The sequence below is a fragment of the Symphalangus syndactylus genome, chromosome 9 (assembly GCF_028878055.3).
Source record: "Symphalangus syndactylus isolate Jambi chromosome 9, NHGRI_mSymSyn1-v2.1_pri, whole genome shotgun sequence".
NCBI lineage: Eukaryota > Metazoa > Chordata > Mammalia > Primates > Hylobatidae > Symphalangus > Symphalangus syndactylus.
The window spans coordinates 57,897,529-57,924,930 of NC_072431.2; the positions used below are offsets into that span (position 1 = coordinate 57,897,529).

At 48.6% G+C, this 27,402-nt stretch overlaps 2 protein-coding genes across 29 annotated transcripts in view; one reads left to right on the forward strand and one right to left on the reverse strand.

Moving 5' to 3' along the window:
* Positions 1-747: 747 nt before the first annotated feature.
* On the reverse strand, positions 748-7,967 carry ZNF394 (zinc finger protein 394). Of its 3 annotated transcripts, none has more exons than XM_055292430.2 (3): positions 7,303-7,967; positions 6,371-6,497; positions 748-2,133 (listed from the first exon to the last, which is right to left on the reverse strand). In XM_055292430.2, exons 1-3 carry the CDS (start codon positions 7,756-7,758, stop codon positions 1,031-1,033), a joined length of 1,686 nt encoding a protein of 561 aa, XP_055148405.1. In that variant the 5' UTR covers positions 7,759-7,967; the 3' UTR covers positions 748-1,030. The 3 variants fall into 3 exon arrangements, with proteins under 3 accessions (XP_055148405.1, XP_063502232.1, XP_055148409.1); XM_063646162.1 differs by having other exon boundaries at positions 7,276-7,956; XM_055292434.2 differs by lacking the exon at positions 6,371-6,497.
* A 28-nt stretch (positions 7,968-7,995) lies between these two features.
* Positions 7,996-27,402, forward strand: part of ZKSCAN5 (zinc finger with KRAB and SCAN domains 5) — a 40,538-nt gene continuing 21,131 nt past the window's right edge. For 2 of the 26 annotated variants that reach the window (XM_063646135.1, XM_063646150.1), the window contains exons 1-3: positions 7,996-8,291; positions 13,880-14,398; positions 20,665-20,803. In XM_063646135.1, the coding sequence (XP_063502205.1) occupies positions 13,985-14,398; positions 20,665-20,803 (553 nt within the window). In that variant the 5' untranslated portion in view covers positions 7,996-8,291; positions 13,880-13,984. The other 24 variants (XM_063646140.1, XM_063646149.1, XM_055292410.2 and 21 more) reach the window with 22 other exon arrangements.

The window sequence follows — 27,402 nt, forward strand, 5'->3', positions numbered from 1 at the left end:
GCATGGTGCACCTGTAGTCCCAAGTACTTGGAAGGCTGAGGCAGGAGAATTGCTTGAACCCAGGAGGTGGAGGTTGCAGTGAGCCAAGATCATGCCACTACACTCCAGCCTGGGTGACAGAGCAAGACTCCATCTCAAAAAAAAAAAAAAAAAAAAAAAAAAGTAAATAAAGGTAGGCTGGGTGTGGTGGCTCATGTCTGTAATTCCAGCACTTCGGGAGGCTGAGGCAGGAGGATTCCTTGAGCCCAGGAGGTTGAGACCAGCCTGGGCAACATAGCAAGACCCTATCTCTTAAAAAAAAAAAAAAGAAGCTGGGTGTAGTGGTGTGTGCCTGTGGTCCCTGCTACTCAGGAGGTTAAGGCAAGAGGATCACTTGAGCCCAGGAGGCCGAGGCCACAGTGAGCCATGATCACACCACTGGGCTCCCGCTGGAGGGCTACGACGAGACCCAGTCTCAAAAATAATACATAAAGGTAGAGCGCAGATAACAAGGACAGAACCCTGTTACATGTCAGCGTGGCTCTTATCAGAAGTCTCTTACCTGGCACCAGCTCACATTTCAGAAGGCCCCCTACTTCCTCATTCCTCACTCACTGAAACTATCAGTCTGTAATGAGGCTCAGGACAGATTGAACCTATCTTGTAGGAGATACTCAAGGAAGATCCATAATTGACTGATATACTCCAAATGGCAAGGAATGTGGTTCTGGACAAGAAAAGAAACAGGCCAAGTCACATACAAACATATCAAAATGATAGCACTTTATTTCTTTTTTGAGATGGAGTCTCGCTCTGTTGCCTAGGCTGGAGTGCAGTGGCGTGATCTCGGCTCACTGCAACTTCCGCCTCCTGGGTTCAAGTGATTCTCCTGCCTCGGCCTCCCGAATAGCTGGGCTTACAGGTGTGCACCACCATGCCGGGCTCATTTTTCTATTTTTAGTAGAGATAGGGTTTTACCATGTTGGCCAGGCTGGTTTCAAACTCCTGATCTCAAATGATCTGCCTGCCTTGGCCTCCCAAAGTGCTGGGATTACAGGCGTGAGCTACCACGCCCAGCCGACAGCACTTTATTTTGATGAATTCTTTGGTGTCGGATAAGGTGTGTACTTTGTCTAAATCTTTCCCCACATTCAAGACATTTGTAAGGCTTTTCCCCAGTGTGAATTCGCTGGTGTTTAATGAGGGTTGCACTCTGATTGAAGCGTTTCCCACAGACGGAACATCCATAGGGCTTCTCCCCAGTGTGGATTCTGTGGTGTTTAAAGAGATCAGAGCGCTGTTTGAAGCTCTTCTCGCATTCTTCACACTTATAGGGTCTCTCCCCTTTATGTAGTCTCTGATGTCTAAAAAGGTTGGAAATATGACAGGTTTCCCCACATTCCTCACATTTAAAATGTTTGTCTCTACTGTGGGTACTTTGATGACGATTTAGGTGTGAATTCTGCCTGAAGCACTCCCCACACTTCAGACAGGTGTACGGCTTCTCGCCTGTGTGTGTCCTCTGGTGCTTGGTCAGGGCAGCGCTCTGGCTGAAGCTTTTCCCACATTCTTGGCAGCCATAGGGTTTCTCACCTGTGTGGATTCTCTGGTGTCTAAAGAGGTCAGAGCGTTGTTTGAAACTCTTCCCACAGTTACCACATTTATAAGGTCTTTCTTCATGGAGCTGCCTCTGGGTCTCAAAAAGGCTGGAATGATGGAAACCGTCTCCACTGTCAGACTTGTGAGGTTTCAGCACGTGCCACGTCACCTTGTGGAAACTCTGCTTGCACTTTTTCCCGTGTTCCTCACCATCAGTGGGCCTCTCTGCTTTCGGGATGTGCTGACACAGAACAAGGTTGGAACGTCTGGCACTGTTCTGCAATTCATTATTTTTAGAGTCTTCCCCTTCTATGGAACCATTCTTATTGACATCTGAGATGCTGTTGAGTCCTTCTGCTTCAGGAGAATTTTCAAGTTTCAGGGGCAAGGGGTTTCCAGACTGCTTTTCCACCCTGTACTCATGGGTACTGCCGCACTTAGAAAACAGGGGACGCTTCCCCTGGAACGCTTCTTGTAGTCGCCCCTGTGGCTCCACTTCTTCTAAAATTTGTTGCACTGGAATCAACTCTTTGTTCTCCACTCTGCTTTCCAAACCTGAAACATGAAAATACAAATTCCTGCCATTGCATCCTTGTGCAACAAAGAAATACGCAAGTGCTGGCAGAATGTTAAACCCTCAAACCCCTTTTACTTTTTATTTTAATTAATTAATTTATTTTTTGAGACGGTGTCTCGCTTTGTCACCAGGCTGGAGTGCAGTGGTCTGATCTCAGTTCACTGCAACCTCTGCCTCCTGAGTTCAAGTGATTCTTCTACCTCAGCCTCCCAAGTAGCTGAGATTACAAGCGCACACCACCACACCCAACTAATTTTTGTATTTTTATTAGAGATGAGGTTTCACCATGTTGGCCAGGATGGTCTCTATCTCTTGACCTCATGATCTGCTCGCCTCAGCCTCCCTATTTATTTATTTTGAGATGGAGTCTTACTCTGTCGCTATTTATTTATTTTGAGACGGAGTCTCACTCTGTTGCTTAGGCTGGAGTGCAGAGGCGCGATCTCGGCTCACTGCAACCTCTGCCACCCGGGTTCAAGTGATTCTCCTGCCTCAGCCTCCTGAGTAGCGTGGATTACAGGTGCTAATTTTGCTAGTTTTAGTAGAGACGGTGTTTCACCATATTGGCCAGGCTGGTCTTGAACTCCTGACCTCGTGATCTGCCTGCCTTGGCCTCCCAGACTTCTGGGATTACAGGCATGAGCACCCAGCCTATATTTTATTTTATCTTATTGTATCTTATTTTATTTTTGAGATGGAGTCTTGCTCTGTTGCCTAGGCTGGAGTGCAATGGCATGATCTCAGCTCACTGAAACCTCTGCCTCCCAGGTTCAAGTGATTCTCCTGCCTCAGCCTCCCGGGTAGCTGGGATTACAGGCGCCCGCCACCATGCCCGGCTAATTTTTTATATTTTTAGTGGAGACGAGGTTTCACCATCTTGGCCAGGATGGTCTCGAGCTCCTCTGACCTTGTGATCCACCCCTCAGCCTTGCAAAGTGTTGTGATTACAGGCGTGAGCCACCACACCCAGCTATTTTATTTTTTTGAGATGGAGTTTCACTCTTGTTGCCAAGGCTGGAGTGCAGTGGAGTGATCTCGGCTCACTGCAACCTCTGCCCCCCAGGTTCAAGCAATTCCCCTGCCTCAGCCTCGAGAGTAGCTGGGATTACAGGCAACGTGCCACCACACCCGGCTAATTTTTGTATTTTTAGTAGAGATGGGGTTTCACCATGTTGGTCAGGCTGGTCTCAATCTCCTGACCTCAGCTGATCCACCTGCCTTGGCCTCCCAAAGTGTTGGGATTACTGGCGTGAGCCACCGCACCCAGCCTATTTCTTATTTTATCTTTTTGAGACAGAGTCTCACTCTGTCACCCAGGTTGGAGTGCAGTGGCGTGATCTCGGCTCACTGCAACCTCCACCTCCCAGATTCAAGAGATTCTCCTGCCTCAGCCTTCTGAGTAGCTGTAATTACAGGTGCCCATTAACTGGCGTGGCTAATTTTTGTATTTTTAGTAGAGACGGGGTTTCACCATGTTGGCCAGGCTGGTCTCGAACTCCTGACCTCAAGTGATTCACCTGCCTCGGCCTCCCAAAGTGCTAGGGTTACGGGTGTGAGCCACCACACCCGGCACAAGGGAGCAATTTGAGCAAAGCCCTGAAGCTTTGCTTCCTACAGAGCTAGAGTAGAATATTCCAGGCAGAGTGGTCACATAGCACAAAGACCAGGAGGCAGTGGGGCTTGGCATATTTTGGAGCAGCAAGGCAGTGTGGCCAGAGTAGGCAAAGGGCAGCAGAAGGGATGGGTGGGTGAGCAGGGTGCCAGGGCCCCTGCACATCAGGCATCAGAGGCCTGGCTAATTTTTGGTATTTCTAGTAGAGACGGTGTTTCACTATGTTGGCCAAGCTGGTCTTGAACTCCTGACCTCGTGATCTGCCCACCTCGGCCTCCGAAAGTGCTGAGATTTACAAGCGTGAGCTATCACGCCCGGCCAAAATGTATTACTGTTTTTTTAATTAATTTTTTTTTAAAGAGATGGGGTCTTGCTATGTTGCCCAGGCTGGTCTTGAGCTCCTGGCCTCAAACAATCCTCCCATCTGGGCCTCCCAAAGTGCTAGGATTACAGGTGTGAGCCACCGTACCCAGCCAACAGCAAATGTTAACAAGAATATGGAGAAAGAAAAATTATCAGTATTGCTGGTGGCGTATACATTAGTTATGGGCTCTTTGGAGAGCAAGATGAACATACAGTTGTTCCCTCTTCTCTGTGGGGACACATTCCAAGACCCCCAATGATGCCTGAAATTGTGTATAGTACCAAAGCCTATATATATATGTGTATATATATGTATATATACGTGTGTGTATATATATATATAACGTTTTTCTTTCTTTTTTTTTTTTTTTTTTTGAGATGGAGTCTCGCTCTGTCACCCAGGCTGGAGTGCTGGAGTGCAGTGGCACGATCTCGGCTCACTGCAACCTCCGCCTCCTGGGTTCACGCCATTCTCCCGCTTCAGCCTCCCGAGTAGCTGGGACTACAGGCACCCGCCACCACGCCCGGCTAATTTTTTTTTGTATTTTTTTTTTTTTTTTTTTTTTTGAGACGGAGTCTTGCTCTGTCACCCAGGCTGGAGTGCAGTGGCGCAATCTCGGCTCACTGCAAGCTCCGCCTCCCGGGTTCACGCCATTCTCCTGCCTCAGCCTCTCTGAGTAGCTGGGACTACAGGCGCCCGCCACCACGCCCGGCTAATTTTTTTTTGTATTTTTTTTAGTAGAGACGGGGTTTCACCGTGGTCTCGATCTCCTGACCTCGTGATCCGCCCGCCTCAGCCTCCCAAAGTGCTGGGATTACAGGCGTGAGCCACCGCGCCCGGCTTTTTTTTTGTATTTTTTAGTAGAGACAGGGTTTCACCGTGTTAGCCAGGATGGTCTCAATCTCCTGATCTCGTGATCCACCTGCCTCAGCCTCCCAAAGTGCTGGGATTACAGGGGTGAGCCACCGTGCCCAGCCTATAATGTTTTTTCTTATATGTACATCCCTTTAATCAAGTTTAATTAATAAATTAGGGACAGTAAGAGATTAATAGTAACTATTAATTATAACAATATACTTAGCTAGGTTTGGTGGCTCACATCCGTAATCCCAGCACTTTGGGAGGCTGAGGCAAGAGGATCACCTGAGGAAAGGAGTTCAAGACCAGTCTGGCCAACATGGTAAAACCCCGTCTCTACTAAAAATACAAAATTAGCTGAGCATGGTGGGGCATAACTGTAATTCCAGCTCCGCGGGAGAGAGAGGCAGGAGAATTGCTTGGCTTGGGAGGCAGAGGTTGCAGTGAGCTGAGACCACACCACTGCACTCCCCCTGGGCAACAAGAGTAAAACTCCATCTCAAAAAAACCCTCAAAACCAAAGACAAAAAAGAAAAACAAATGCTATACTGTAATAAAAGTCATGTGAATGTGGTCTCTTCGTCTTAAAATATTTGATTGTACTGCGTACTGTGGGTAAGTGAAACCACAGAAAGCAAAACCAAGAAGGGGGGGACTACTGCCTGTCTCTAGGCATATTCTCTTCAAAAACTCCAACATAGGAACAAATATACAAAAATATGCAAGAATATACAAGAACGTTCGGTGCAATGCTGTAATGGTTAAAAACTTAAGACACCTAAATGTCCATCAACAGAAATGGATAGAATTCTGGTGTATCTGGACAGTGAAATAGGTAGAGCTCCATGCATCAACATGAGTAAATCTCAAAAATGTAATGTTGAGTAAGAAAAGCCATACAGTAATGATATACAGCGTGGAGCTACGTGTCTATGTAGAGACAATATAAGACATGCATGGAAGTCATAAACACAACACTCAGCTTACTGGCTACCTCTGGAAAAGGATAGAGGGGAAGGGTTTCAGGGAGGCTATGTGGGGGCCTCACCTACAGCTGTAACATACTATTTCCTTGGCAATATGGCCAAGTATTAAGATCTGATAAACTTGGGTGGTGAACACAGGGGATGGTCATTATCTTTTTTTTTATAGTTTTCTGTATGTATAAAACATTAAAAATGAACCAAAGTAAAAAGCTGAATCTAGCACCTAGCAGTACAGAGGCCCCTGCTTGCAGTACAGAGGCCCCTGCTTGCGTTACAGAAGGCACCTGAAGGCTCTCAGCCCAAGTCTGGGAATGGCATAATGGCTCAGGGATGGTAGTGAACCAGCCCTTCACAAACCACACACCGCAATAAACCAGCAGAGCAACAGCACTCACTCGGCGCAACTGTGCTCCCGGAATCCTTCTGCGTACTCTCTCTGCAGAAGTCCCTCCGTGCTGGGTCCAGGCGCTCCCACTCCTCCCAGGTTAGAGACACAGCCATGTCCTCGAAAGTCACCATCCCCTGAAACAACACAAGAGCCCCATTCAGTACCTGCTGTCCCTGTACAGCACTACCACTCTTCTTGAGTCTTGTATTGACCAGGGAGTTTGGAGAGATCAGAGATCGAGGCTGACATTCTCTTGTAATCCTGAAAAGCCTTTCTGTGGACTATTTACACTAATTTTGGGGGTAGGTAGGAGCAAAATATTTCTTTAACTTATATCACTGTGATGTATGGGAATGGAAATACGATATAGATTAAAAGTAAACAATGCCGGGCGCGGTGGCTCACGCCTGTAATCCCAGCATTTTGGGAGGCCGAGGCGGGCGGATCACCTGAGGTCAGGGGTTCGAGACCAGCCTGGCCAACACGGTGAAACCCCCGTCTCTACTAAAAATACAAAAATTAGCCGGGCGTGGTGGCGGGCGCCTGTAATCCCGGCTACTCGGGAGACTGAGGCAGGAGAATCGCTTGAACCCGGGAGTCAGAGGTTGCAGTGAGCCGAGATCGCGCCACTGCACTCCAGCCTGGGCGACAAGAGTGAAACTCCATCTCAAACAACAACAAGAACAACAACAAGAAAAAAAAAAAAGAAAGAAAAAGAAAAAGAAAGAAAACCAGTAATCCGTGTTCGCTTTATGCTGAGGTCTATAACTCAAGTCATCTCCTGGATGTATCTGTCACTGTGGCCTACAGAAAGGAAGTCCATACACACCCCAGTGTTCACACGAAATGTAATAAGGAAAAAAGTTCCGAAACGCAGAGCACCCCATACACGCCTATTTTCCACACTCCCACCTCCAGAACGGGCCTCTCGCTTCTCACCGGGGGTGAGGTTCCATTGAGCGCTCGCTGCAGAGCCCGCACCACGGCCACCGCCTCCTCCCCGCTCTCTGGGCAGTGCTCTCGCACCCAGGCTTGGAGCTCCTCCGGCAGGATGGTGAGGAACTGCTCCAGCACCAGCAGTTCCAGGATCTGCTCCTTGGAGAGCAGCTCGGGCCTCAGCCACCGACGACAGAGTTCTCGGAGCCGGCTCAGCGCCTCTTCCGGTCCAGCCACCTCCTGGTAACGCAGCTGCCTAAAGTGCAGTCGAGAAGTTTCGGGGTCCGGCCAAGCCGCGGGATAGCTGGGCTCCCAACTTCCGGGTGAGTCTTCCTCCACTTTCACGGGCAAAAGTCCGTCGTGTTGGGACGGCGCTGCGTCCTTGGACCTCGCAGCCATCACCCAGGGTCCCAACTCGGCGTCACTGCCGCGCCTCTGGGCGGTCAAGCTGGAATTCATCTTTCTCTGGCATGTGCTGGCCTTCCTGGAGTCTTCTTTTCAGGTGAAGAAAGAGCAAACCCAAGGAGCTCATCCGCCCTCAACACCCTCCGGTCCCAAACACCGGGCCCCACTACACCAGGCCCGTCTCCCACACTTTCTCCTTTCCTCAGCTTTGCGCCTACAACTCCGTCCGTCAAGCAACCGAAAACATCCCGTGCCGGAAGTGCGTCATCGACGCCTTGCGGCACCCTTCCTGCATTTCCGGGGCTTCTCTAGGCGCCTGATGGAGTGAGGTGCATCTCGCTGGTTTATCGTCCTAGCCCCGCCCGACGCAGCGGGTCTCGACGGATTCCCGCATCCCGGGGAAATACTGGCGTCCGAGCCGGTGGCCGATCTCCGGCAAGGGCGGGAACCTTCAGGATTGAACAGACAGGGTCTGGCTCTGTCGCCCAGGCTGGACTGCAGAGGCGCGATTTCGGCTCACTGCAACTTCTGTCTCCCGCGTTCAAGCAATTCTCCAGCTTCAGCCTCCCAAGTATCTAGGACTCCAGGTGCGCGCGACCACGCCCGGCTTTATTAATTTTTCTGTGGGGACGGGGTTTCACTATATTGCCCAGGTTGGACAAAGTTGTTGTTTTTTTTTATTTTTTGAGGCGGACTCTCGCTCTGTCGCCAGGCTGTCTTAGCCTCCTGAATAGCTTGGACTACAGGCGCGCGCCACCATGCCCGGCCACTTTTGGTATTTTAGTAGAGACGGGGTTTCACCATGTTGGTTAGGCTGGTCTGGAACTCCTGACCTCGTGATCCGCCTGCCCCGGCCTCCCAAAGTGCTGGGATTACAGGCGTGAGCCACTGTGCCCGGTTGGAAAAAGTTTTGTTTTTTAAAAAAAACTAAGTGCTTCCATGTACATCAGATGTTAATGACTTTGATCCTAACAAAGATGAGGAAATTGAGGCTCAAAGATGTGTCCTGGCCTGGCTCAGTGGCGTATGCCTGTAATCCCAGCATTTTGGGAGGCTGAGGGGGGAAGATCGCTTGAAGCCAGGAATTGGAGACCCCAATCTCTACAAAAAATAAAAAATTAGCTGGGTGTGGTGGTGTGCAACTGTAGTCCCAGTGAGAGATGAAGCTAGTTGGACTTCCTGGGTCCAGTGGGGACTTGGACAACTTTTCTGTCTTACAAGAGATTTGTAAAAATGCACCAATCAGTGCTCTGTAGCTAGCAAGAGGTTTGTAAAATGCACCAATCAGCACTCTGTAAAATGGACCAATCAGCAGGATTCTAAAAGCAGCCAATCGCAGGGAGGATGGAGAAAAGAGCATTCTGATAGGACAGAAACAGGACATGGGAGGGGACATATAAAAGACTAAAAGCTCCCACCCCAGTCAGTGGAGGCAACCTGCTGGAGTGCCCTTCCATGCTGTGGAAGGTTTGTTCTTTCGCTCTTCACAATAAATCTTGCTGCTACTCACTCTGGGTCGGTGCCATCTTTAAGAGCTGTAACACTCACAGCAAAGGTCCGAGGCTGCATTCTTTTTTTTTTTTTTTTTGAGACGGAGTCTTGCTCTGTCGCCCAGGCTGGAGTGCAGTGGCGCAATCTCGGCTCACTGCAAGCTCCGCCTCCCGGGTTCACACCATTCTCCTGCCTCAGCCTCTCCGAGTAGCTGGGACTACAGGCGCCCGCCACCATGCCTGGCTAATTTTTTTTATTTTTTAGTGGAGACGGGGTTTCACCGTGGTCTCGATCTCCTGACCTCGTGATCTGCCCGCCTCGGCCTCCCAAAGTGCTGGGATTACAAGCGTGAGCCACCGCGCCCGGCCGAGGCTGCATTCTTGAAGTCAGCGAGAGGATGAATCCACCTGAAGGAACCAACTCAGGACACACCACTTACTTGGGAGGCTGAGGTGGGAGGATCCTTTGAGCCCAAGAGGTCAAGACTGCAGTGAGATATGATCGCACCAGTGCACTCCAGCCTGGGTGACAGAGCAAGACTCTGTCTCTAAAACAAAGTGTCTTGGTTGATGTCAAGCTGCTGGTGACTTGCAACTTGCATAAAATGAGACGATCGCTTGAGACCAGGAGTTCCAGGCCAGCCTGAGCAACATAGTGAGGATGTGTCTCCACATAAAATTTAAATTTTTTTTTTTGAGAGGAGTATCGCTCGGGTTCAAGCGATTCTCCTGCCTCAGCCTCCCAAGTAGCTGGGATTACAGGCGCATGCCACCACACCCGGCTAATTTTTTGTATTTTTAGTAGAGACGGGCTTTCACCATGTTAGCCAGGATGGTCTTGATCTCCTGACCTCGGCTCACTGCAACCTCTGCCTCCTGGGTTCAAGCAATCCCCCTCCCCACCCCACGCCCGAACAAACCAAACACTGTTTATCAATCCAGGTGTGTTTAATAACTAGACATAAAAATATCTCCTATGGAGCCAGGTGTGGTGGCTAACGCCTGTAATCCCAGCACTTTGGGAGGCTGAGGCAGGCGGATCACCTGAGGTCGGGAGTTTAAGACCAGCCTGACCAACATGGAGAAACCCCGTCTCTACTAAAAAATACAAAATTAGCCGGGCATGGTGGTGCATGCCTGTAATCGCAGCTACTCGGGAGGCTGAGGCAGGAGAATCACTTGAACCCAGGAGGCAGAAGTTGAAGTAAGCCAAGATCGCGCCATTCACTCCAGCCTAGGCAACCAGCAAAACTCCATCTCAAAAAAAAAAAAAAAAAAGAAACTAGTCATCTTGGCTATCTCTAGAGAGAAAAATGAATGTAGAAAGAGAATGAGAGGAAGACTTTAAGTGCCCTATTGAATTTTGACTCATGCAAATGTGTTATCTATTTAATAAATTATTGAAATGCAAAAGGTGTTTATAAATAATTCAAGCCGGTTGCGGTGGCTCACGCCTGTAATCCCAGCACTTTGGGAGGCTGAAGCAGGCAGATCACGAGGTCAGGAGATCGAGACCATCCTGGGTAACACGGTGAAACCCCATCTCTACTAAAAATACAAAGAGTTAGCCAGGTGTGGTGGCACATGCCTGTAATGCCAGCTACTCAGGAGGCTGAGGCAGGAGAATTGCTTGAACCCGGGAGGCGGAGGTTGCAGTGAGCCGAGATCATGCCACTGCACTCCAGCCTGGGCGACAGAGTGAGATTTGGTCTCAAAAAAATAAACAAATAAATAATTTAAGTGGAGGTAAATATATTAGAAAAGAATGGGTATCCACCAAACATTTTTTTTTTTTTTTGAGACGGGGTGTCTCTGTCACTGAGGTGCTGAAGTACAACGGCACAATCATAACTCACTGCAGCCTCAACCTCTTGAATTCAAGTGATCCTCCAGTCGCAGCCTGCTGAGTAGCTGAGACTACAGGCATGCACCACCATGCCTAGCTAATTTTATTTTATTTTTTTGTAGAGACGGGGTAAAAAGTCTAGGCTGGTCTTCAACTCCTGGATTCTAGTGATCCTCTCACCTGGGCCTCCCAAAATGTTGGGATTACAGGCGTGAGCCACCATGCCCATCTGGAACAACTTTCATAGACATTAAACAACTTTATACAAGCAACAAAATTAAGCCATAGGTGCAAAATTCTTTACCAATTCACTAACACACAAAATACAGGCATTGCAAACATTCACCAGGGGTTCAGTCCTAGATAGGAGCTACTTACAATGCAAGATTTTGGGCTCCCTGAAAAGAGACCTTTAACTTCTAAATGTCTTCTCATCTTTTTGCAAATGCTGCAATTTCACAGCAGTTCCTTCCTTCGCGCCTGTAAAACAGTGGCAACAGTAACTCTTCTCCTGCCTGCCCATCAACTTTGTAAACTGCGCCGGGCGCGGGGCGGGGGTGGAGGGGAGGGCTGGGGCTTGGAAACTATAAAGCACCATATGAAAAGGAGAGCACTGGGAGGCCGATGCGGGCGCATCACTTGAGGTCAGGAGTTCGAGACCAGTCTGGCCAACATGGGGAAACCCCGTCTCTACTAAAAATACAAAATAAGCCGGGCGTGGTGAGCGTGCCTGTAATCCCAGCTACTCGAGAGGCTGAGGCAGGAGAATTGCTCGAACCCGGGAGCAGAGGTTACAGTGAGCCGAGATCGTGCCATTGCACTCCAGCCTGGGGGACAACGAGACTCCGTCTCAAAAAAAAAAAAAAAAAAAACCAGGAGAGATTATTACTAAGAGATGGGGTCTCACTATGTTGCCCAGGCTGGAGTGCAATGGTGCGATCCCAGCTCACTGCAACCTCAGCCTCCCGGGTTCAAGTGATTCTCCTGCCTCAGCCTCCCAAGTAGCCGGGATTACAGGCTCGCGCCACCACGCCCAGCTAAGGTTTTGTATTTTTTGTAGAAACGGGGTTTCACCATGTTGGCCAGGCTGGTCTCGAACTCCTGGCCTCAGGTGATCCACCCACCTCGGCCTCCCAAAGTGCTGGCATTACAGGTGTGAGTCACCGAGCCCGGCCAAGGAAGGGTATTACTAATAGACGGGGGTCTCGCTATGTTGCCCAAACTGGTCTCGAACTCTTGGGCTCAAGCTATCCTGCTTCCTCAGTCTGTCCACTCGCTAGGCTTACAAGCGTGGGACCCCGCGCCCGGCTGAAAAGAGGTATCATTAAGGACGAGACCCCCTTGGCCAGGGAAGGCCTGCGTAAGCAACGCCCCTCTCTTCAAAGGGTTGCCCCGCTTCCTCCGCCCACTCTCAGCCTTCCAGCCCTGGCTCCCGAGGACACGACTCCCGGTCCTGCCACCTTCTGATAGGCTCGCGAGACCGAGGCTGCAAAGAGAGCCGCTCCCCATTGGCCAACCGGCGAGTCCCGCGCGCCACCTCCTGGGAGCTGTAGTCCCGGGAGCCGCTGGCCCCTGCGACTCGCGGGTGTGACGTTGAAGATGTCGGCCCTCTGAGCCGACTGCGGTGGTCAAGAGGTGGGTGTGTTTGGAAAGTGGGTAGTGAGAGTAGCGAGGATGCGGGTGAAGAAAACCTAAGGGTCCCAAATTCAACATAAGCGAGGTTTGCGGGCTATCAGCAAGGTACAGACCTACCTCGAATCGGGGCGCAGGGCGTTGGGGGTGGGGGAAGGCGAAAGCTCCCCGGCCAATCAGACACGAGCAACGTCAGCCGAACTCTGGAGGCCCCGCTCCCATCCCCGTCCCACGGAAAGGGGAGGAGCTTGGGCTGTTTGAATGGCTTTGGGATGGAGCATGGGAGAGAGTGGCTCCGTTTGCCTCCCCGCTTTGGTGATGCTGTGCGAGCGGCTTCGGGGGCCCTGGGGACGTCCGAGTCACTGAGGGTGGGCTGGGACTCGGGGCCCGCGTCCCATCTCCCCGCCGATTGGTACGCCCCCCCCTGCGAGGCGAGGTCCTCCGGGATTCCTAGAGAGGACGCGGAAGTGCTTTCGGGGGGGGGGGTGGGATCTAACGGTTTAACCCCGTTGGACAGGGCAATCTTGGACTTGGTTACTTCCGGCGAGGAAGTGTTGGGAAGTGTCGGCTTCGGTTTCTCTCCGTGGGAAGAACTGCATCTTCCCAGCCTCGGCTGCGGGGAGTTTGATGTTCCAGGAGAGCTCCCCTAGAGTGGGACCTTGAGGGGAGGGGGCAGGGGCTTCGTGACTGGACGGGGGTCCTGTCCCTAACCTTGACCGGGCCACAGTCTGTATCTCGGGGTCAGGGGCCATTCTGAGGAATCCAGGTCCAGATCTGTACCTTATAAACGCTGCTTCTCTTTGGGACCGATGGAGTCTCCCCTTGGCCTGTCAAGATCTTGTAGCTTAGAGGACAGGCTCAGTTTTGACCGTTATAATGATTTTCACCCTTATTCCGACTTAAGTTTGTCTTATGATAGACAGAAAGAGCGGCTGCGTCTGGACTAGTTAGTCTCGTCCCGTTATTTATATGGAATGTAAAGTTCTTCACTCTAAAACTGTGTTTTAGGTTGGGCCTGATGTCAGATTTGTATGGCTCTCTTTTACACTTTTAAAATGTTGGGGATATTCCTTATGATTTTGTGGGTGAAGTGATGGCTACCTTGTAGTACCTATTTTTAAGTAAATTACTTCGTCGAGTGGTCATCTTTAGTATAGATGACCTCTTTGCCATCTGTCTTTGCTGATAATGATTCGCAATACATCAGTAGGTTGCATGGTACTGAAAGTGTCGTTCAGAAGATCTTAAAGAGCAGAAAACCAATTGGTTCAGCGTAAAACAGCCAGCCTCCAGGACTTCCCTTTGAGTTGGAATGATAATGACCGAATCCCGAGAAGTTATAGACTTAGACCCCCCAGCTGAGACTTCCCAGGAGCAGGAAGACCTTTTCATAGTGAAGGTGGAAGAAGAAGACTGCACCTGGATGCAGGAGTACAACCCGCCAACGTTTGAGACTTTTTACCAGCGCTTCAGGCACTTCCAGTACAATGAGGCTTCAGGACCCCGGGAGGCTCTCAGCCAACTCCGGGTGCTCTGCTGTGAGTGGCTGAGGCCCGAGCTGCACACGAAGGAGCAGATCCTGGAGCTGCTGGTGCTGGAGCAGTTCCTGACCATCCTGCCTGAAGAGTTCCAGCCCTGGGTGAGGGAACATCACCCTGAAAGTGGAGAAGAGGCGGTGGCCGTGATAGAAAATATACAGCGAGAACTTGCGGAACGCAGACAGCAGGTGAGTCAAAGAGAAGCTATATGAGCAATGAAGGAGAGGAGTGAACGATCTGCTGAGCAAGGGTGAGATTCTTAGTCCTCTGGTGCTTCATTCATATTCTTTTGTTCTCCTGGGATTAGGTACCCTGTGACTTCCTGCCACTCCAGCAAAGAGAAGCAATATCCAGTGTGTTAACGTGTAGAAGACAGTCTGCGATTTTATTTATTTTTTAAATTTATGTATGTATGTATATATGTATTTATTTATTTATTTTTGAGATGGAGTCTCGCTCTGTCGCCCAGGCTGGAGTGCAGTGGCGCGATCTCGGCTCTCTGCAAGCTCCGCCTCCCGGGTTCACGCCATTTTCCCGCCTCAGCCTTCGGAGTAGCTGGGACTACAGGCGCCCACCACCACACCCGGCTAATTTTTTTTTTTTTTTTGTATTTTTAGTAGAGGCGGGATTTCACCGTGTTAGCCAGGATGGTCTTGATCTCCTGACCTCGTGATCCTCCCGCCTCGGCCTCCTAAAGTGCTGGAATTACAGGCGTGAGCCACCATGCCCGGCCACTGTATTTATTTTTTGAGTGACATGATACAAAATTCAAAGAGGTACATAAGGTTGTAATGAAAAGTAAGTTTTCCTCCCATCCCCAATTTCTCTCAACTGCCTAGTTCTCACCTGTGTATTCTTACAGAGCTGTACCATATTCTGTATGTATAAGAATATATATGTCTCATATTCTGGAAAAACGCAAATGTCTTTTAAGTCACTGTGTACTTCTGCCTCTTTTTTCTTATATCTTGGTTTCTTCCATGCCACTGCCATTACAGCTATCTCACTCTTTCAAATTGCATTGTATTAACTTTTATGGAAGGGGTTTGAGTTGTTCCATTTAAATTGTTCCTTGAGATTGTTTCTAAATTTGTATTATAACAAACTGCTGCAATGACTATCTCACGTATGTGTATGTATATGTACATATGTATGTAATATACATGGGTATGTGCGTGTATATATATATATGGGCTGGGCGCGGTGGCTCACACCTGTAATCCCAGCATTTTGGGAACCTGAGGTGGGAGGATCACTTAAGACCAGGAGTTCCATCAGCCTGCGTAACATCGCAAGACCCCATCTCTACTAGAAAAACCAAACAAAAAATTAGCTGGGTGTGGTGGCATGCACTTATACTTCCAGCTACTCAGGAGGCTGAGGCAGCAGGATCCCTTGAGCCTGGGAGTTTGAGGCTGTAGTGAGCTGTGATTTTGCCACTGTATTCCAGTCTATGTGACAGAGGCATACCCTATTTCAAAAAAAAAGTAAAAAGTTAAAAAAAATTTAAATTGAAAAAATATATGTATATAAAATTAACTGTAGAATGAATGCTTGAAACTCAAAATTGTTGGCTTAGAAATACACGTGTAGGCCGGGCACGGTGGCTCATGCCTGTAATCCCAGCACTTGGGGAGGCCGAGCTGGGCAGTTCATGAGGTCAGGAGATCGAGACCATCCTGGCCAACATGGTGAAACCCCGTCTCTACTAAAAATACAAAAATTAGCCGGGCATGGTGGCACGCACCTGTAATCCCAGCCACTCGGGAGGCTGAGGCAGGAGAATCGCTTGAACCTGGGAGTCGGAAGTTGCAGTGAGCCAAGATTGTGCCACTGCACTCCAGCCTGGCAACAGAGCGAGACTCCATCTCAAAAAAAAAAAAAGTACATTTGTAATTTTGATAGCTGTTGACAGGTTGGTTCCCTCATAGATGGTATAACAATTTAGAGTACCACCAACAACGTATGAGAGAAATTTTGTGGCCATAGCCTGGTAGAACAATGTTGTCAAAATTTGTGATGATTGCCAGTACAAAAGATGCAATATTGGCCGGGCACGGTGGCTTATGCCTGTAATCCCAGCACTTTGGGAGGCTGAGGCGGGTGGATCACGGGGTCATATCGAGACCATCCTGGCCAACATGGTGAAACCCCGTCTCTACTAAAAATACAAAAATTGCCGGGCGCGGTGGCTCACGCTTGTAATCCCAGCACTTTGGGAGGCCGAGGCGGGCGGATCACGAGGTCAGGAGATGGAGACCACGGTGAAACCCCGTCTCTACTAAAAATACAAAAAATTAGCCGGGCGCGGTGGCGGGCGCCTGTAGTCCCAGCTACTTGGAGAGGCTGAGGAAGGAGAATGGCGTGAACCCGGGAGGCGGAAGTTGCAGTGAGCCGAGATTGCGCCACTGCACTCCAGCCTGGGCGACAGAGCGAGACTCTGTCTCAAAAAAAATAAAAAAATAAAAAATAAAAATACAAAAATTAGCTGGGTGTGGTGGCATGCACCTGTAGTCTCAGCTACTCGGGAGGCTGAGGCAGTACAATTGCTTGAACCTGGGAGGCAGAGGTTGCAGTGAGCCGAGATTGTGCCACTGCACTCCAGCCTGGGCGACGGAGCAAGACTCCGTCTCAAAAAAAAAAAAAAAAAAAAAAAGATACAATATTTTATTTATGTGAATTTTTTTTTTTTCTTTTTTTTTTTGGAGACAAGGTCTTACTCTGTCACCCAGACTGTAGTGCAATGGTGCCATCTTGGCTGACCCTCCATTTCCCAGGCTCAAGCGATTCTCCTGCCTCAGCCTCCCAAATGGCTGGGGTTACAGGCATGTGCCACTACCGCCTGGCTAATTTTTTTAGTATTTTTATTTTTTTGAGATGGAGTCTCACTCTGTCACCCAGGCTGGAGTGCAGTGGTGCAATCTCGTCTCACTGCAACCTCAGCCTCCCGGGTTCAAGTGATTCTCCTGCCTCAGCCTCCCGAGTAGCTGGGATTACAGACATGCACCACCATGCCCAGCTAATTTTTGTATTTTTAATAGAGACAGGGTTTCGCCATGTTGGCCAGGCTGGTCTTGAACTCCTGACCTCAGGTGATATTCCTGCCTCTGCCTCCCAAAGTGGTGGGATTACAGGCGTGAGCCATATGCCCGGCTTAATTTTTGTGTTTTTAGCAGAGACGGTGTTTCACCATGTTGGCCAGGATGTTCTCAAACTCCCGACCTCGGGTGATCCACCTGCCTTGGCCTCCCAAAGTGCCGAGATTACAGGTGTGAGCCACCATGCCTGACCATTTCTGTGAAATTTCAATTGAATTTCTTTTGTTTGACCACAGCATTTTTTTTTTTTTTTTTTGAGACAGAGTCTCACTCTGTTGCCTAGGCTGGAGTGCAGTGGCATGATCTCTGCTCACTGCAAGCTCCGCCTCCCAGGTTCACGCCATTCTCCTGCCTCAGCCTCCCAAGTAGCTGGGACTACAGGCACCTGCCACCACGCCCAGCTAATTTCCTGTATTTCTAGTAGAGTTGGGGTTTCACTGTGTTAGCCAGGATGGTCTCGATACCCTGACCTCGTGATCTGCCCGCCTCAGCCTCCCAAAGTGCTGGGATTACAGGTGTGAGCCACTGCGCCCGGCCACAGCATATATTTTTAAAGATTATTTGTATACCCTTTTTTGGTGGTGAATTGTCTGTTTATATTCCTTATCTATATATTTTTTACCTTTTAAAAACAATAAGCATTGTGTCTGTCATAGGAGTTGTAAGCGTTATTTATCCAGTTTGTTGTTTGTGTTCGCTTGTGGAGGTTTTTGTTTTTCATGTTTTCTTTTTTTAGAGATAGGGCCTCACTCCATTGTCCAGGCTGGAGTGCAGTGGCACGATCATAGCTCACTGCAGCCTCGAACTCCTGGCCTCAAGTGATCCTCTTGAGTAGCTAGGACTATAGGCACTTGCCACCACATACAGCTAATTAAAAAATTTTTTTTTGTAGATGAGGTCTTGCCTAGTTGCCTAGCCTGGTCTGGAACTCCTGGGCTCAAGGGATCCTCCTGCGTTGGCCTCCCAAGGTGCTGGGGTTACAGGTGTGAGCCACTGTGCCCAGCCAGGTTTTAAATTTTTTTTTTTTTTTGAAACGGAGTCTGGCCCTGCCACCCAGGCTGGAGTGCAGTGGCCTGATCTTGGCTCACTGCAACCTCCACCTCCGCGTTGATTCTCCTGCCTCAGTCTCCTGAAGGTTTTAAAATTTTTGTACAGTTAGTTAAGTATTTCATTTTATGGTTAATGGATTTTGTTTATTTTTTTATTTTTATTTATTTAATTTTTTTTTTTTTTTTGAGACGGAGTTTCACTCTTGTTGCCTAGGCTGGAGGGCAATGGCACGATCTTGGCTCACTGCAACCTCCACCTCCCGGGTTCAAGCGATTCTCCTGCCTCAGCCTCCCGAGTAGCTGGGATTACTGGCATGCACCACCACACCAGGCTAACTTTGTATTTTTGGTAGAGATGGGGTTTATCCATGTTGGTCAGGCTAGTCTCGAACTCCTGACCTCAGGTTATCTGCCCGCCTTGGCCTCCCAAAGTGCTGAGATTACAGGCATGAGCCACTGCACCTGGTCTATTTATTTTTTTGAGACAGAATCTTGCTCTGTCACCCAAGCTGGAGCATTGGTGCAATCTCAGCTCACTGCAATCTCCACCTCCCAGGCTCAAGCGATCCTCCCACCTCAGCCTCCCAAGTAGCTGGGACTATATAGATATATGCCACCAGGCCTGGCTAATTTTTGTATTTTTAGTAGAGGTGTGGTCTCGCCATGTTGCCCAAGCTGGTCTCGAACTCCTGAGCTCAAGTCATCCACCCGCTTCTGCCTCCCGGTGTGTTGGGATTACAGGCATGAGCCACTGTGCCCGGCCTGCAGCTGTCTCTTAATGGAACTCCTGCACCACATTTTGCCAGTAGCAGGAGGGTTTAAAAAAAAAAAAAGTGCTTTGAAACGTAAGGGAGGGAGAAAAGGGGAAAGGAACTTACTACATTCCAATATGCTAGTAGTGAGCTAGTACCTTCCAGAATTGGCAGATTCTAGAGAGTGGTTGTGGCAGAGTAATTGTGTATACCTAGGGCTGAGCAAGAACCAAAAACAGAAAGGGTGTGAGGTAGCCTCAGTCTCGGCGTTGGTCTGTCCCGTGTGACTTCCTGAGTGCTATGATGACCATTCCAATCTCCCTTCTCACCTCTCTTTCCTCTTCACACACTGGCCTTCTCATGATTCCTGACTGTACCAGACATCCTCTTTCTGCCTAAGAATTTTGTTTTCTTTCTTTCTTTCCTTCTTTCTTTGTTTTCTTTCTTTTCTTTTCCTTTCTTTCTTTTTCTTTCTTTCTTTCCTTCTTTCCTTCTTTCTTTCCTTCTTTCTGTCTGTCTGTCTCTTTCTTTCTGACAGGGTCGTGCTCTGTCACCAAGGCTACAGTGCAGTGCTGTGATCATAGCTCACTGCAGCCTTGACCTCCTGGGCTCAAGCGATCCTCGCACCTCAGCCTCCTAAGTAGCTGGGACCACAGGGACATGCCACCATTCCTAGCTAATTTTTTAATTTTTTGGAGAGACAGGGTCTCACTGTGTTGCCCAGGCTTGTCTTAAACTCCTGGGCTCAAGCGATCCTCCTGCTTCAGCCTCCCAAAGTGTTGAGATTACAGGCATGAGCTACCCCTGCCTGGCCCTGAGAGAGTTTTTGAGTGTTCTCTCTGCCTGGGTCACTTCTACATTTTTCCCGGCTGGCTTCTTCTCATCCATTTTTTTTTTTTTTTTTTTTTTTGAGACGGAGTCTTGCTCTGTCACCCAGGCTAGAGTGCAGTGGCACAATCTTGGCTCACTGCACGCTCCACCTCCTGGGTTCACGCCATTCTCCTGCCTCAGCCTCCTGAGTAGCTGGGACTACAGGCGCCCACCACCACACCCGGCTAATTTTTTTGTATTTTTTTAATAGAGACGGGGTTTCACCGTGTTAGCCAGGATGGTCTCGATCTCCTGACCTCATGATCCACCTGCCTCAGCCTCCCAAAGTGCTGGGATTACAGGTGTGAGCCACCCCATGCGCCCAGCCCTTCTCAACCTTTAAGTGTTTACTTACGGGACACTTCCTCCGGAAAGCCTTCCCTGGCCTCCCAGTCTAAAATAGGTCTCCTGTGTTCTGTCTCATGGAATTAGTTTCTTCTCCTTTCCAACATACAGCCCAGTTCGTAATTATGTATTTATTTGTGTTTTGATGTGTTTGATGAACGTCTTCTCTAACTAGAAGTAAACCATGTTTATTAAATAACTGCATAATCAGTGCCTGGCTCATTGTAGATGCACATTAAATATTTGGCAAAGGAATGAATGAAGGTCCACCATGATTCCACTGATTTCTTTCATGGCCTTCTCTGTAACTGTACTGATCGGTTTTGGTTGTGGTTGTTAGATTGTTGCCTGCCCTGACGTGCTTCCTCGGAAGATGGCACCACCTGGAGCAGTGCAGGAATCCTGCAGCCCCCAGCCCCTGACCGTGGACACCCAGCCTGAGCAAGCGCCACAGAAGCCTCATCCCCTGGAGGAAAATGGTGAGGCTCAGTGATTCAGTGGAACAGATACAGCTCGAGAGTGGGTGCCTTGGCCATGTGGCAGGCATCATCTGCAGGAGAGAGACTCTAGGCTGAGCAGCCTCTCTACAGCCTGCAGGGTCTAGAAGCAGGGAAAGGCCAGGGACCTGGAGTTGAGTCCCTGGTGTTCAATGAAAGCCATTCCTAGGATGGCTAGGAATTACACCAGTTTCATTAAAAAGCTACAATGCAAATGATGACAGCTCTGGGTACAGGGACTGTTAAAAGATCTACAAGTCTTTTACAAAAGTATCACAGATTTTTGCTTTTCCGTCATAGGTTGTCTTTCTTTTATTTTTGAGACAGAGTCTCTCCCTGTTGCCTGGGATGGAGGGCAGTGGTGCGATCTTGGCTCACTGCAGCCTCTGCCTCCCAGGTTCAAGTGATACCTACACCTCAGCCTCCCGAGTAGCTGGGACTACAGGTGCTTGCCACCATGCCTGGCTAATTTTTGGATTTTTAGTAGAGATGGGGTTTCACCATGTTAGCCAAGCTAGTCTTGAACTCCTGGCCTCAAGTGATCCACCCACCTTGTCCTGCCAAAGTGCTGGCATTAGAGGTGTGAGCCATTGCACTCAGCCTCCCTCATAGATTTTCTTGTCTTAATGCTTATGTTAAAAAAAAAAAAAAAAACAAGGCCGGGCGCAGTGGCTCACACCTGTAATCCCAGCACTTTGAGAGGCCGAGGCGGGTGTATCATGAGGTCAGGAGATCGAGACCATCCTGGCTAACACAGCAAAACCCCGTCTCTACTAAAAATACAAAAAATTAGCCAGGCGTGGCAGTGGGCGCCTGTAGTCCTAGCTACTGGAAAGGGTGAGGCAGGAGAATGGCGTGAATCTGGGAGGCGGAGCTTGCAGTGAGCTGAGATCATGTCACTGCACTCCAGCCTGGGCAACAGGTGAGACTCCGTCTCAAAAAAAAAAAAAAAAAAGCTCCCCAGTTCCTAACTGCATTCATTTCTTGCTGCTCATTCACTCACGTTGAAATCTAATGTGAAGTAGCTTTTCACAATGACTTTTAAAACATCTATTCTCTCCTTCTTCCTCTCCTCCTCAGTTTTATTAACCAGCCTTAGATACACATCAAATTAGAAAAAAAGGAACAGCTAAGTATTATATTATGACATGTGTTCAGTCCCTAATCAGGAAACTCTTGGTGTCAGATATATTTTAGAATTCACCATTTTGCAGATTTAGTAAGGTAATATGATTTATTTATTTATTTATTTTTGGATAATATGATTTATATACCACACATCAAACTAGCAACAGGGTTTAAGTTGGTACCCATAATCACACACATTAATATTTCTGCAGTGAATTGTGTGCATTTTTACAGTAAGTTGATTAAATAAAGACTTAAATACCTTTACATCAGGTCAAATTTTGCTGTCAAATTAGTTCAATGCCTAAGTTTAATGAAAGGAAAAAAAACACGTTTGGTATTTAAGCTTTCAGATTTCAGCATTGTGGATAAGAGACTGTGGATAAAGGACTGTATTTTCTCGGTTTAATTCCAGACTTCTAGGCTCCATTTGTTGGTCAGGTCTTTCCCTTGACATGTGCCCCTGCCCTAATCATTTCCAGCTTTCCTTTCACTGTGATAGAAAGAACAGCAGCAGCAGCAATATGGCTTCCATAGCACGTGCTCTGTACAGGAACTGTTCTAAGCATTTTCCCTAAATGAACTCATTTAACCCTCAGTGTACCAGGAAAAATAGATCTCACTATTGACCCTGTGGGGCCAGTGGATCCTTCTAATTTTTTTCTATTTTAAGAGTCATTTTATGAATAGTTGACAGAAGAATCAAAGGATAGTGAAAAACAACTTTTTAGAAACTTTAATATATCAAGTACATTTTTATGTATGAACATCATAAAAGATGAAAGAGGCCGGGCACGGTGGCTCACGCCTGTAATCTCAGCAATTTGGGAGGCCGAAGCGGGCGGATCACTTGAGGTCAGGAGTTTGAGACCAGCCTGGCCAACAGGGCGAAATGCTGTCTCTACTAAAAATACAAAAATTAGCTGAGTGTGGTGGCATGCGCCTGTAATCCCACTTACTCAGGAGCAGAGGCACAAGAATCGCTTGAACCCAGGATGTAGAGGTTGCAATGAGCTGAGAGTGTGCCACTGCACTCCAACATGGGTGACAGAGTGAAACTCCATCTCAAAAAAAAAAAAAAAAAAAAAAAAAAAAGGCCAGGCGTGGTAGCTCATGCCTGTAATCCCAAACTTTGGGAGGCCGAGGCAGGCGGATCACAAGGTCAGGAGATCGAGACCATCCTGGCCAACATGGTGAAACCCCGTCTCTATTAAAAATACAAAAATTGGCCAGGTGTGGTGGCACGTGCTTGTAATCCCAGCTACCCAGGAGGCTGAGGCAGGAGAATCGCTTGAACCAGGGAGGCGGAGGTTGCAGTGAGCCAAGATCACGCCACTGTACTCCAGACTGGCAACAGAGTGAGACTCCATCTCAGAAAAAAAAAAAAAAAAAAGAATACTATCGGCTGGGCGTGGTGGCTCACACCTGTAATCCCTGCACTTTGGGAGGCCAAGGTGGGTGGATCACCTGAGGTCAGGAGTTCAAGACCAGCCTGGCCAACATGATGAAACCCCGTCATGATGAAACCCTGTCTCTACTAAAAATACAAAAAATTAGCTGGGCGTGGTGGTGCGCGCCTGTAATCCCAGCTACTCAGGAGGCTGAGGCATGAGAATCGTTTGAACCGGGGAGGCAAAGGTTGCAGTGAGCTGAGACCGTGGCACTGGACTCCAGCCTGGGCAACAAGAGCAAAACTCCGTCTCAGAAAAGAAAAGAATAGTGTCACACAATGCTTTTAGCAAATTTAGTCCTTCTAGCAAAATGTGATGGTCCAGAATCTCTTATTATCTTATTATTGCAAAATACTGTGTGATTAAGTCCTCACTGTTGAATGCCTCACAGGATAAGAATGCCATTTTCCTTTTTGAAATTAGAAATACATTGTTCATCATTGATTCTTGAGTTTAAGAAAATTTATCTAGGATGTTATCATTTGAAACTCATTCTAGAATCTCTGTTACACTTTCAGTTTCATCATTCTCATTAGCGAGTACAGCTGTCTTTCTGTGTCATCTACTGAATTGCCTGATAATAGTCGTCCTCTGCTAATTTTCCTCTCTTTGCCAATGTAGGCAGCAAATGAAAAATTCGGAATTCTCAACCGTGTTCAATGAAAGCTAAACAAAGGTGTTAGCGATTTTTTTGGTATAAAAGAAAGTAGCTTCATGCCTGTAATCCCAGCATTTTTGGAGGCCAAAGCAGTTGGATCTCTTGAGCGCAGGAGTTTGATACCAGCCTGGGCAACGTGGCGAAAACTCGCCTCTACAAAAAATACAAAAATTGGCCGTGTGCGGTGGCTCATGCCTGTAATCCCAGCACTTTGGGAGGCCAAGGCGGGCAGATCACCTGAGGTCAGGAACTTGAGACTAGCCTGACCAACATGGTGAAACCCCATCTCTACTAAAAATACAAAAAATTAGCCGGGCGTGGTGGCGGACGCCTGTAATCCTAGTAGCTACTCAGGAGGCTGAGTCAGGAGAATTGCTTGAACCCGGGAGGTGGAGGTTGCAGTGAGCTGAGATTGCACCACTGCACTCCAGCCTGGGTGACGAGCAAAACTCTGTCTCAAAAAAAAAAATATATGTATTAGCTAGGCATGGTGGCACACGCCTGTGGTCCCGGCTATACCAGAGGTTGAGGTGGGAGATTGCTCGAGCCCAGGAGTTCAAGGCTGCAGTGAGCTGTGATTGTGCCACTGCAGTCCAGCCTGGGAGCCAGAGTGAGACTCTGTCTCCATAAAAAAAAAATTAAAAATAAAATTTAAAACTGCTCAGAAAAGACGGGGGTGGTGGCTCATGCTTGTAATCCCAGCACTTTCCTAGGCTGAGGTGGGTGGATCACCTGAGGTCAGGAGTTTGAGACCAGCCTGGTCAACGTGGTGAAACCCCGTCTCTACTAAAAATATACAACAATTATCCAGGCATGGTGGTACATACCTGTAATCCCAGCTACTTGGGAGGCTGAGACAGGAGAATCGCTTGAACGTGGGAGGTGGAGGTTGCTGTGAACCGAGATTGTGCCACTGCACTCCAGCCTGGGCGACAGAGTGAGACTCTGTCTCAAAAAAAAAAAAAACTGCTCAGAAAAGGAATGGAAACCACTAGGATTGTGTGCAGGACACCTGGGTATGCCAACAGGTAATCCTTATAGTAGCTCAGTGGAATAGCTGTTAACTGTTATCCTTCTGTTAGAAATTAAGCTCAGGGCTGGGGCTGGTGGCTCACGCCTGTAATCCCAGCACTTTGGGAAGCCAAGGCGGGTGGATCACCTGAGGTCAGGAGTTTGAGACCAGCCTGGCCAACATGGTGAAACCCCGTCTCTACTAAAAATACAAAAAAATTAGCTGGGTGTGGTGGCAGGCACCTGTAGTCCAGCTTGTTGGGAGTCTGAGGTAGGAGAATCACTTGAGTCCAGGAGATGGAGGTTGCAGTGAGCAGAGATCGTGCCACTGCACTCCAGCCTGGGTGACAAAGCAAGACTCCGTCTCAAAAAAAAAAAAGAAAAGAAAAGAAATTAAGCTGAGTCCTCGAGAAGTTAAGTTGATTTGTCCAAGGTCACAAAGCTATGGAATAACAGAGCTGGGATTTGAACCCAAGCACTCTGACTGAATCCATCCTCCTCCCCTCTTCTGAGCCATCTCATCTTTGCTTTTTTTTTTTGAGACAGGGTCTCACTCTGTTGCCCAGGCTGGAGTGCAGTGGCGTGACTGCAACCTCTGCCTCCCAGGTTCAAGCGACTCTCCTGCCTCAGCCTCCTGAGTAGCTGGGAGGCATGTGCCACCATGCCTGGCCACATCTGGTCTTTGCTTCAGCACCAGCTTCTCCTAGGCACAGACTGCTCCCTCCTCGAGTCACTTGGGTTCTGTCCACTTTCAGGGTTTCTCTCCATCTGGCTCTTGTCCTCTGTTTCTAGCTGCTTCTCATCCTCTCTGCCCTGTTAACCAGATCCTAGCCAGTTTATTTTAGCAAAATTACTTTTCATTCGGACATAGACCTTATTCACCATTTTCATCAACTTCTGTTTTCAGTCTTTAGCCACTCCTGGTTTCACATCCCTTCTCTGCTTTTGGCTGTCATCTGTAACCATTGTCCCGTCCTTTTTGTATCATTCCTCCTTATTTCATAGTGATTGGAAATCAGCAAGCCACGGATGCCCCAAGAGCTCCAGGACTCCAGATCTAAATACTAACAGGGTCTAAACTGTCCGGTTACAGCTTAATCCCAGGCAGGTCTGTGCAAGTCAAGGCACACGTGGATGGTGAGATCCAGACATGCCGTGGACCTTAGACAAAGAGCAAGCAGAGGTGACCTCAGGGGGTCAGGTGGTCCCTAGCTTCCAGAGGTGAGACGTCCGGGTGTTGCACATGCTGTTCCTGCTGTGGGGAAAGCACCCCGTCTCCCCGATCTCCATTCCTACTGCCCAGAGTCACTTTCTGGGGAAAGGCTTTGCTGCTGCCCCTGCCTCCCCTGCTCCGCTCTGTAAGTGCTCCTGCCTCTATGGTCCCACAGGAACTTGGGTCAACTTTCATCATGGCACTCTTCATGCTGTGCTGTAAGGCTTACCTGTGTGTCCTTCCCATTAGGCAAGGGGTATCCAGTGTTTTGGCTTTCTTGGGACACATTGGAAGAAGAATTGTCTTGGGCCACACATAAAATACACTAACACTAACCGTAGCTGATGAGCTTAAACAAAATAAAAATTGCAAAAAAAAACTCATGTTTATTTTTTTGAGATGGAGTTTCGCTCTTGTTGCTCAGGCTGGAGTGCAATGGCGTGATCTCAGTTCACCGCAATCTCTGCCTCTCAGGTTCAAGCGATTCTCCTACCTCAGTCTCCCAAGTAGCTGGGATTACAGGCATGCACCACACACCCAGCTAATTTTGTATTTTTAGTAGAGACAGGGTTTCTCCATGTTGGTCAGGCTGGTCTGGTACTCCTGGCCTCAGGTGATCCGCCCGCATCGGCCTCCCAAAGTGCTAGGATTACAGGCATGAGCCACCGTGCCTGGCCCTTCATAATGTTTTAAGAAAGTTTACAGATTTGTGGGCCAGGCATGGTGGCTCACACCTGTAATCGCAGCACTTTAGGAGGACGAACCAGGCGGATCACTTGAGACCAGGACTTCAAGACCAGCCTGGCCAACATGGCGAAATCCCGTCTCTACTAAAAATACAAAAATTAGCCAGGCATGGTGGCACATGCCTGTAATCCCAGCTACTCGGGAAGCTGAGGCAGGAGACGCTCTTGAACGTGGGAGGCGGAGGTTGCAGTTGGTCAAGATTGTACCACTACACTTCAGCCTGGGTAACAGAGCGAGACTCCATCTCAAAAAAAAACAAAACAAAATTAGCCGGGTGTGGTGGTGGGCGCCTGTAATCCCAGCTACTTGGGAGGCTGAGGCAGGAGAAGAGGCGGAGGTTGCAGTTGGTCAAGATTGTACCACTACACTTCAG

What these genes read in the sequence shown, in the direction of transcription:
- ZNF394 (XM_063646162.1), bottom strand. Translation starts at nt 7,758, where the DNA reads ATGAATTCCAGCTTGACCGCCCAGAGGCGCGGCAGTGACGCCGAGTTG. An exon ending in GCGAGAGGCCCGTTCTGGAG is followed by an intron (nt 6,498 to 7,275) that starts GTGGGAGTGTGG and finishes GTGTTGTTTCAG; the next exon opens with GGGATGGTGACTTTCGAGGA. An exon ending in CGGGAGCACAGTTGCGCCGA is followed by an intron (nt 2,134 to 6,370) that starts GTGAGTGCTGTT and finishes TTCATGTTTCAG; the next exon opens with GTTTGGAAAGCAGAGTGGAG.